Raw genomic sequence first — 11278 nt, 5'->3', positions numbered from 1 at the left:
ACCTATGTGTACAGATGCTAAGCACGAAGTACATGAAACCTGTGGAAGCTCACGATGAACCGCTAGGCAGACGCAGAATCTCGAACGCTTGGCGAGGCATCACCGCAGCTTGGGAAATTTTGGAAAAAGGGCTGACACGCATTGCTCGGAATGGCAAGACTACCAAGTTTTGGATGGACATGTGGATCACGCCAGAGCCTTTGTATGAACAGCTTTGTATTTCGCTCCCCCTTCCCGACCTTTATGCCAACATTAGGGACATTTGGGATGAGACTCGAGGATGGAAGTGGGAGTGCCTGGAAAACACTTTGCCGACAGCGACAAAAGAAAGGATCGCAAGCTTCGTTCTAGCGGAGGAGCATTTGCCTAATGAAATAGGCTGGGGGCCGGAACTCAATGGGAGGTTCTCGATTCGATCAGCTTACGACATAATAGTAAGGAACCCTGCGAACACCGTCGATGGAGAATGGCGCAGGCTATGGCGGCTACACGTACCTCATTGCACGATGTAAAAATAAAGAGTTCATAGTAAAACTAAGATCACAGTCATATACACAGCATGACAAATTTAAACCTTCCTACACTATAATCTCATTGCACGATGTATCCCTCTATGCTACCACTAGTAACCCAATTGCACATGACACACTACCAATAAAAAAAAATGACATGTACTGAAGATGAAGATAATGATAATGCTACACGAAAGAGAATTAGAGAAATTTAAATCAAAAGTAGTACGAGTATTTATTTAGACTATCGCTTTTAGATTAAGTATTTAGACTAGCGTTTTTACAAAGTTGCAAACATTTATTTTAGTGACAATTATCATCAATCTCTCATATATTATCTTGCATTGATTTAAATAAACAAATTCAACATTTATTTACCTACGCATGAACATCTCCTATATAATATTGTATTGATATACTTTGAAATACTTATTTAAAAATAATTATTGGGCATTATTCTATTCGTACAAAGCACGTAAGAAAACTAATATGTAATTATACAGATCAATAAGCTCACATAAAATATAACAATGAACGAAAATAGTATGTTTGGGAAGAATAAATGAAAATAGTAAGGATAATATAATAGAATTAATATTTCCTTGATTGATGAAAGAAGATTAAAAAAAATGTATTGTAAGAAAGGAACATGAATGTGTAAATGATATTGAATATAGTAAGTGATGTCCTGTAAGGGAATAAGACCTAATATTGCAATAACTGCACATAACTAATTTATACAAAGGAAATCTCAACTCTTAAGCTAAACTTGTGGTGGGCTACGAGATTAAGTCAAGGCCCATACGGTGGACTGAGGGCAAATTATATTCTGCACTGCAGTGCATAATCGATTATGCACCACGCGTCAAAACAATGTCGTTTTATTTAATGAAAAGAAACGACATCTGTTTCGCTCCGTTTCGCGCCATTCCGCAAAAAGTAACTCTGTTATTTAGTTTCATTTTGTATACACTGTGGTTTCATTTCAATATAACTACAGTTTCATTTTAATATAACTACAGTTTCATTCGATATTATAACACCTAAATATGTGAAAATGTTATTTAATTTTATTTTATATACACCATAGTTTCATTAAAACACAACTACATGATCATTTTGATATAACTACAGCTTCATTACACAATATACACTCAAAAATGTGAAATGTTATTCAATATCATTTTATATACACTGCATTTTCATTTCAACACACCTACAGTTTCATTTCAATTCAATTGCAGTTTCAGTTAATAATATAAAAATAATACGTGAGGCAGTGTCAGTTTAGATACACTGTAGTTTCATTTCAACACAACTACAGCTTCATTCAATTGAATTGCAGTTTCAGTTGATAATATATAAAATAATACGTGAGGCAGTATCGGTTTAAATACACTGTAGTGTTAGTTGATAATTAATACACCAAATATGCGCGCTCCGTTAAATATAACGGCGCGCCGTTTCTTTACTTAAAGAAATGGCACTGTTTTGACCGTGGTGCACGTGCACCGCAGTCCATGATATAACGGCTGGTGGATTGAGGGTCGTTATATCGTGGACCGCGGTCAAAACGGCACCGTTTCTTAATTACTAACTGACACTACAGTATATCTAAATCGACACTGCCTCACGTATTATTTTTATATTATCAAATGAAACGGCAGTTATATCAAAATGATACTGTAGTTGTGGTGAAATGAAACTGCAGTGTATATAAAATGAAACTGAATAACATTTCACATATTTGAGTGTATATTATACAATGAAGCTGTAATTATATCAAATAATCATGTAATTGTGTTTTAATAAAACTATAATGTATATAAAATAAAATTAAATAACATTTTCACATATTTGAGTCTTTAAATATCAATTGAAACTGTAGTTATATCGAATTGAAACTGTAGTTGTGTTGAAGCGAAATTGCAGTGTATATAAAATGAAACCGAATAACAGAGTTACTTTTTGCGGAAGGGTGCGGAATGTCGGGAAACGGATGCCGTTTCTTTTCATTAAACAAAACGACGTCGTTGTGCATAATCAATTATGCACCGCGGTGCACGATATAATTTTTCGTGGACTGTAAGACTAAGTCAATGGCCCATTTTTTTGGGACCGGAGACGGGCTCCGGGTTTGAGACTCTATTAGAGATGCTCAGGTTATGCACGCCTGAACCCCGCGTTCCTATTATTGGGCCGTTTCCAATATCTCCATTACAACTATTTCTTCTTTGTTTATTTCTATTAGAATTTTCTTATAATTTTAAAATTAAATTTTTTGTGTTTAATAGTACTTCTAGTGTAGATTTTAAATATAAAATTTACATAATTCTAAGCTTAATATTATGAAAAATTAAATAGTAAATAATTTTAGTCCTGACACGTAAAATGAGACGAAGAAAATATATTGTATAAATAATTTGTTATTAATTTATGAATTAACATTATTATTTAATTAATTATTAGGATTTATTACTTTATTAGTTACTATTGTGTTTAACAAATTACAAATGCATTAATATACATTTAAACTATCTAAATTATTTTAATAAAATTTATAACTTTTAAAATTTGACGATCCACAATCATTATTACATGGACCACAAATAAAAAAGTACATTTTTGATATACTAAAAGTATATTATTTGTGTATATAAAATATATTTTTTAAAAGTACATTATTTGAGTACTGAAAATACATTATTTTATATATATTATCAAATATTGTACCCTCAGTACAAAAATAATGTACTTTTAGTAAATTAAAAATGTACATTATATTCATGATCCACACAATTATATGGACCATGGTCCTAACAATAATTTGACAATTTATATACTACACCACGGCGCGCGTTGCACTATGAGCCCAGATACAAAACGACGTCGTTTTAATTTTTTTTTTTTTTTTTTTTTTGAAATTTCCCGCCCCAGTGAATGGCAATAGTTTTTTCTTTAAAAAAAACTCGCTGTTCAAGAATGTACATAATGTTATACTAGAATACACATAATTGTATACATGAATGTACATAATTATATAACAAAATATACACTCTTTTTAAAAGATAATACACATAATCTAACATAATACATAATAAACATAAACTTTTAACATAATACACATCAACTTTTAACATAATACACACAAATTTTCTGATTCGGATGTACATAATTGTATAAAAAGAATTTACATAATTGTATAAAAAATGTACATAACTGTATGAACCAATACACATAACTGTGTGAACAAATACACATAATCTCAGCAACTTCCTACCGCGCCTCCTAAAACGACGTCGTTTTGGGAGGCACGCAACACACAGTGCTATGTGCACGGCGGTGTAGGGTATAACGATTGCAATAATTTGACGACGACCCACGCAAAGGCTTATTGGCCTAAGGCAAGGGGTGATTTCTCTTAGGCCCCCATATTATTGACGGGTTTTGGTGGGCAATTTATATCCTGCATCAGGGCGCGCATTTCATTGTGCGCCTTGATGCAAAACGACATCGTTTCAGATTTGTTTTTTTTTTTAAAAAGAAATTTCGCTACCCTGTGTTCGCGGTTAATTTTCTTTAAAAAAAAAATTATGTTTAAAAATGTACATAATTTTATACTAGAATACACATAATTGTATACATGAATTTTAACATAATAAACATCAACTCTTAACATAATACACATAAATTTCCTGTTTCGTATGTACATAATTGTATAAAAAAAATGTACATAATTGTATAAACAAATACATATAATTGTATAAACAAATACACATAATTGTATAAATAAATACACATAATTTATAAACAAATACACATAATTTATAAACAAATACACATAATCGCGTCAACTCCCTACATAATTTACCAAAACAACGTCGTTTTGGGAGGCGCGGGGCGCACAGTACTATGCGCGCCGTGGTGCAGGGTATAACGATTGGTTTTGGTGACCCCCCATCTCCCTTCAATTGTTATATCGTGGAACCGATCCACCTTACAATATGGACACAGTTCTATGTTTATAATTACGGAACTCTGTGTTCATAATTATAAAACTCTATGTTTATAATTTTTGAACTTCATATTCACAATTATTAAACTCTATATTCCCAGTTACAAAACTATATGTCATTATTACTGAACTTTATGTTCATAATTATAAAACTCTATATTTATAATTTTTGAATTTCATATTCACAGTTATTGAACTCTATATTCACAATTACAGAATTTTATGTTCATAATTATAGAACTCTATGTTGATAACTTTATGTTCATAATTATAGAACTCTATGTTTATAATTTTTGAACTCTATATTTACAATTATAACAATTTTGGAACTGTATCCACCTTAGACACATTCCATAGCATAATTTGCCATCTCCCTTAAGCTCATATTATTGACAGGCTTTGACGAGTCTTGGTCCACCGGCCTGTTTCAACTGCTCTACCCCTAAGTATGTTATAGTGAATAATAATTTAGCGCTGCCGGTATGGTTATCTCTGGAATCTGGCTTACAAAAGTGGGATTTCAAAATTTCAGATATATTATTCACTTCAAATTTATGAGTTTTAATTAAAGATATGGTCCAAAATTTTTAAATATATCCACCCATCTATTTAAATTTTAAAGTAGTAGTATCATCAATTAAAGATAAACCTGTGCACTACTTCAAACTCACAACACATCACAAATTTAGCATTCTTTTGAAAATATAATGAAAGTGCATAATGCATAATGCATAATTCATTGCATCCAGACAGGCAGGCAGCAGTACAGGTATTAAAAAACAAGAACCAACACACACTTGGTTCTTCAAATGTTATCCTGTATGTATCAAGAGTTGTATTATGTGGCAGGCAGTTTATTCTGGGGTGAATGAGATCTCCATTATACTGTTTGTTGCATACACATATAATCCCTCCCAGAGTACATTCTGCAAGTGCCGTGTTGAAGAAGTATAGATTAGTTCACTGTAGTGTAGATACTAGATAATAAGTCAATCGGAGAAATTCTAATTTGCAGCAGCATGAGATAAACAACTTTAAGCCAATACATACACAGCATATATACTAGTGTTTTCATTATATTTATCATGGTATTGAACGCAAGTAAAATATGTTAAATCCCCACAAGGTCGGTTATAATTTTGACTAGCACTAACTATTATCTCATAGAATGAATACTCACATCTTTCATCATGGTCCATTGATGCTTAAGAATCTGATGGAGGTTGCTGTTGTTGCTGAGGCCACATTGTCTGAGCCATATAGGGACGGGGCTGCTGTCCATAAAGAGTTTGGTCAACAGGCTTACCCATGTACATCCCCCCCGAGGCTCCTACCTGCGAAGCAGACTGTGGTGCCATGTAATAGTATGGAACATCAGTAGGACCTCCAACAGGAAGAGTCCCTCTAGGGATAGATGCAAGCACCTCGTCTTTCAAATCCTCTCTTGGCACAATGTCAACCAAGAAGTCAAAGATGTCAGTCCTTGTGATGGCCGCCGCAATGTCATTTTTCTGGAGTGTCCTCCTCTTATTCTCCTCGGTGTGGTTCCATGCACGCAATGTCAATTCAAGGATAAACATCTCACATGCCCGAGCAAAAACAACTGGTGCTTCTGCAGATATCATCCTAACATCCTCATCCGCCTTCATAATCTTCTTAATTCTAGCCAATGGCAAGCTATGGTTCTTGAAATCAGCAACATGCTCGATGTCTTGGTATTGATTTGCCCAAAACTGTTGAAGTTGCTGCTGCAACTGTTGTTGTTGCTGTTGCTGTATGTGCTGATACGCAAGCTGAGCAGAGGAGGTAGGAAGCCCAACGGTTTGAGGGGATTGGATAGCACCGGGAGATGCAGCAGGAATGGACACAGTCATCTGGTTTGATTGATATGAAGGAGCTCCATATCCCATCGCAGCACCAGAGCTGGTCACAATTCCCATACCTGGTGGTTGCCCATTTCCTTGATGATCCATTTCAAGCAAGTGTACTAGCTTCGAAACTTGGATATTTTAGTCACTGAGCCAGGTACAACAAAGTAATGTGGTTGATTAGGTCTTTAAGAAGAAGGTACAAGATGGATCAAAATAAACAGTAAGAATAATGTCATTTCTGTAAGAAAAGTACAACAATATGCTGGATAAATCTCACATGATTAAGAAAAAACAAATATAAATAGCAAAAATGCAAATTTCAGAAATGTAAATCAATGCAAACACAGAGAACATTACTTATATATATATTGGCAGGAAATAAAGAACAGAGGACAAAGTTCCACCTTCAGACGTGAACTTTTACATAGAAAGAAACAAGCAAACAACGAATACAAATAAGAAATATATCATGCAACTTCTTTTATATTGGTGATATGAAATAAGGGTGACTTACCAATAACTTAACTCTTAACACCCATTAAAGTAAAGAAAGAAAAAAGAGGACAGCTTTGACTATAACCTTGAAATTGGGCAAAGCTTTACACTCAATTTCCAAAAGAGGACAGTGACTCTAAGTTCATCTCAACGTAAAAGCAGTCATCCCTGGGTTCAGAAATCCTCTAATTATCAGAGTGTCTCTCCATACTGTGACAGCTAACTTGGAAAAAAAGCACATGTCTAATCCATCCTCACAATTGAATTTGGATTTGTAAATTACCACTGAAACCCTTTCTAAAATAATTACTCGCAAACAGCCCATGTTCTGAATGTTCCATAAACCATTTTGATGAAATCACTGATTTCCTAAACCCAAAAGGTACTGCTCTCACCAGAAACACCTAAAAGTAGAAAATGAATAGGCCTAAAAACTGTAGAAACACTTCATCTGTTCTGTGCACAAGTGAATATAAGTCAAACACCAAGTTCAAGCCTCAAGCACAAAGATACCACAAGCTATACAGTGCATGTACCCCTAAAAGCCACAACACAAACACAAGCTTGATTAGGCACATCAGTACCAGGAACTTACACTTCCATAAAATAAAATTGAATACTCAAAGCACCCTAGAATTATGCAATCATATTTCAAATTCTATCAATTACACAAAAAACCTGTAAACATACATAGGCACAAGCATCCATATAATTGCAAAATATTAATGGAGAAAGCCATACCTGTTACCTGTATGTAAGTTATAGTCTTTATATCTCCTCCAAGATCAGCTATCGCTAGAACTGAAGGCAAAGCAAAAAATACAACATGAGGAATTAACGAAATCATCCATGAAATTCCAAGCAAATCGCGATCAAGCAGCAAGAAGCATCGATCATGAGAAATTAATGGAAACCACACCGTGAATTACCAGAAAACGCGATTAATTAAGCAGAAAGCAGTCAGTGGTTTGAAATTAATGAAAGATAATCAATCATCAACAAGAATTAACAAAGCAAAATTTCATAAAGAGAAATTAAACAGAAAATTGAAAGAAAAGAAAAGAATTGAGCAGGTGAAACCACAAAGAAGTGGAAATCAACTAACCTGAGCTGGGTGATGATGGAAGGAGAGTGGGTGTTAGGGTTTGAAAGGTGGGAATAGTTTGGTGTGGCGAATAAATAGTCGCGGCCTAAATATTCGCTCGCTGGGTTTTAGGGACCACTAATAAAAGCGGGAGTCAAAAGTCAAAACTCAGACAACTTTTTTTCACCAGAAACTTCACACCTTCAAGTCTTCAACATTTGAAGTTTATAACTTTGTTCTAATGCGGTCTCCGGAAACCTCCAAAACTTATTCCCACCATTTTTTTTTTTCCTAAAATACAATTCTATTTCCTTTTTTTTTTTTTAATACTACTAGTAATTGTATCGTACGATGCATGAACTATTATTAATTTAACAAATTTACTAAAGAAAGTAATGATTGTGGAACAGAAAAACGTACTTGAGTTTTTGAACTCAGAATTAGTTTTATTAAAAATGTAAGTATAACTATACAATGTAATATTTAATATTTTTAAAAGTTTAATTATGTTATTATTACGTTGATTTTAAAATTTATTGTTACTTGTATTATTATTTGAATTTGAATTTGAATTTGAATTTGAAATAACTACTTTAATTATATAACTAACGTATTTAAATAAAACTTGTAAATAAAATAACAGGTAATATTTGTCAAAAATCTCCACCAAAATTTTATTCATTTGAAAAAGATTATTTATGTAAGAACTATATTTATTTTATATATTTATCCTCTTTATATATGTGGAGTCAAACTAATTATAATTGAGGTTTAAATGAATATATACACAAATTATATTAAATATAAAACTTTACCAAAAAATTTGAACACAATAAACTTTTTTCCATACTTCAATATGCTTTAATAGAGATAGAGATAGAGATATAATAATAATAATAATAATAATAATAATAATAATAATAATAATAATAATAATAATAATAATAAAGTATAATTTATAAAATATAAATACACATAATAACTTCAAAAAAAATATGTATAAATACATCTACCCACACAATTAATGCATTAATACTTGCTAATAATCTTGTTTCTATCCAAGTGCATTCACACTTTGGAGGGAAAATTTTGTGGCTAGATTCTACTTTATTATATTTAATATAAAGATAAAGATAAAGATATAAAGATAAAGATAAAGATAAAGATAAAGATGGACTCTATTACAAGGTAGTATCTTTTTTTTTAACACTATTGACTCTATTACAGGGTTCAATCCTGTGACCTTTCCTCAAAGGGAACCATAGAGGTATCATCTGAGAACAATGTGCTTGACTACAATTCTTTTATTTTTTTTTATGTAAACCACAATGTGGTCCGGGTCTTTCTCTGTCCGTTTAACGGTCCAGGTTCACCCGGTTCGCTCCGAGAGGCACTGAAGCTGGCCTAGAGGGAATCGTCACTTGTGGGAATCGAACCCAGGTTATCTCGGGCTACAATTCTATTTCTATATAAATAAAATAAAATAAAATAATTTAAATATAAACATATGTGTTAGGAGAGTTTTCTCAAATTACATTCAACAAGTATTTCACCCGTGCGTTGCACGAAATTGATTTGTTATAATATTTTAAAAATATTTAGATCGATACAATTATATAATTATAACAACGAATATTAAATAGTGCAAATGATGAAATGGGTTGGATCAAATATGTTTTCTGATGTTATCCTTGATTGAATTCGAGCAAATAATTGCTTAGTTACCAGTGCGATACACGGATAAAAATTTTTATTATATATTTAGATAACAAAATTAAAGATTAAATTATAAACAATTCTAATATTTGAAAGTGTATTTTTATTTGATTAAGTTGAAGAAGTCTTTGTACGGGTTAAAACAATCTCCTAGAGCGTGGTTTGGGAGGTTCAGTAGTGTTGTTACTGAGTTTGGCATGCAACGTAGTGCCTATGATCACACTATTTTTTATAAACATTCTAACCGTGGCAGCGTTTTGTTAATTGTCTATGTGGATGATATAGTGATCATAGGTGGTGATGCAACGGGAATTGATGCGCTCAAATCATTTCTTAAAAAGAAATTCCATACAAAAGATCTGGGCGTATTGAAGTACTTCCTTGGAATAGAGTTTGTTCGTTCTAAGAAAGGTATATTTCTTTCACAACGGAAATATGTGCTAGAATTACTTGAAGAATCTTGGCTCTTAGGGTCGAAGCCTTGCAAGCCTCCTATAGACCAGAGTGTTAAGCTTGTAGCCGGTGAGAGGGAGCCTCTTGAAGATCCAGAGTGGTATAGGAGACTGGTGGGGAAATTAAATTACCTTACTATCACTCGTCCGGATATTGCTTTTCCGGTGAGTGTGGTGAGTCAGTTCATGGAGAATCCGGAAAAAATCCATTGGGAAGCTGCAGTTCGAGTTGTGAAGTATTTGAAGAGTGCTCCTGGGAAAGGAATTTTGTATGCCAATCATGGGCATGTGAGCATTGAGGCCTTCTCTGACGCTTATTGGGCTGGGTCACCGAGTGACAGGAGGTCGACAACGGGGTATTGTGTGTTCCTTGGTGGCAACCTAGTGTCGTGGAAAAGTAAGAAACAGGGTGTTGTGGCCCGCTCTAGTGCAGAATCGGAGTATAGAGCAATGGCTCATGTGGCATGTGAGGTGACGTGGTTGTGTAATGTTCTTGGGAGATTGGTGTAGAGGTAAGTAAGCCGGTTCCTTTATGGTGTGACAACAAAGTCGCTATACACATTTTGAGTAATCCTGTGTTTCATGAGCGCACTAAACATATTGAGGTAGATTGTCACTTTGTGCGTGACAAGGTTCAACAAGGGCTACTTTCTAATGTTCATGTTCGAACTGGTGATGAGCTGGCAGATGTGCCTACAAAAAGCCTTAGTAGAGCCAGGATTGAGTATATTTATAACAAGCTGGGCATGATTGGCATCTATGCTCCAGCTTGAGGGGGAGTGTTAGATGAATAAGGGTTGTTAGAGTTAGGCGCTTAGTCTTTTGTTTGAATTTCAAATCCTACGGCTGGTAGTCTCTCAGCCTATGTATAAATAGGGCTTCTACTTGTACAGAGATTATGAAATATATACACAATTTTACAATTCCAACACTTAACGGTATAATTACCTAATAATTACATACTACAATTCTACATTAAAATTCATTTTTGTAATACAATTCTAGAAAAATCGGAGACCCGCAAATAAACAACAATATTATTCCGCCAACAACAATACAGTATACAACTATTCCATTAGATAGAAGACAACTGCTCTAGAAAAATGTAACAAAGATGATTGTAAAAAGATTTC

General features: G+C 33.6%; 2 protein-coding genes across 3 annotated transcripts; one reads left to right on the top strand and one right to left on the bottom strand.

Annotated features, from left to right (window-relative positions):
* Positions 1-5164: 5164 nt before the first annotated feature.
* Positions 5165-8111, bottom strand: LOC109146877 (nuclear transcription factor Y subunit C-9-like). 2 transcript variants are annotated; one of them, XM_019294546.1, is made up of 4 exons: positions 7999-8111; positions 7642-7694; positions 5708-6543; positions 5165-5453 (listed from the first exon to the last, which is right to left on the bottom strand). In XM_019294546.1, the coding sequence occupies exon 3, from the start codon at positions 6498-6500 to the stop codon at positions 5733-5735; it is 768 nt and encodes a 255-aa protein (XP_019150091.1). In that variant the 5' UTR covers positions 6501-6543; positions 7642-7694; positions 7999-8111; the 3' UTR covers positions 5165-5453; positions 5708-5732. The 2 variants fall into 2 exon arrangements, with proteins under 2 accessions (XP_019150091.1, XP_019150090.1); XM_019294545.1 differs by having other exon boundaries at positions 7635-7694; positions 7999-8110.
* Positions 8112-9890: 1779 nt separating this feature from the next.
* LOC109146858 (uncharacterized mitochondrial protein AtMg00810-like) lies at positions 9891-10655 on the top strand. Its single transcript, XM_019294529.1, has one exon. It carries the CDS (start codon positions 9891-9893, stop codon positions 10653-10655), a length of 765 nt encoding a protein of 254 aa, XP_019150074.1.
* The last annotated feature ends 623 nt before the right edge of the window (positions 10656-11278 follow it).

The sequence above is a fragment of the Ipomoea nil genome, unplaced genomic scaffold (assembly GCF_001879475.1).
Source record: "Ipomoea nil cultivar Tokyo-kokei standard unplaced genomic scaffold, Asagao_1.1 scaffold1940, whole genome shotgun sequence".
Classification (NCBI taxonomy): Eukaryota; Viridiplantae; Streptophyta; class Magnoliopsida; order Solanales; family Convolvulaceae; genus Ipomoea; species Ipomoea nil.
Note: the sequence above shows the minus strand (reverse complement) of the source record. Positions and strands in the feature narration are given on the sequence as shown.

What these genes read in the sequence shown, in the direction of transcription:
- LOC109146877 (XM_019294546.1), bottom strand. Translation starts at nt 6,500, where the DNA reads ATGGATCATCAAGGAAATGGGCAACCACCAGGTATGGGAATTGTGACC.
- LOC109146858 (XM_019294529.1), top strand. Translation starts at nt 9,891, where the DNA reads ATGCAACGTAGTGCCTATGATCACACTATTTTTTATAAACATTCTAAC.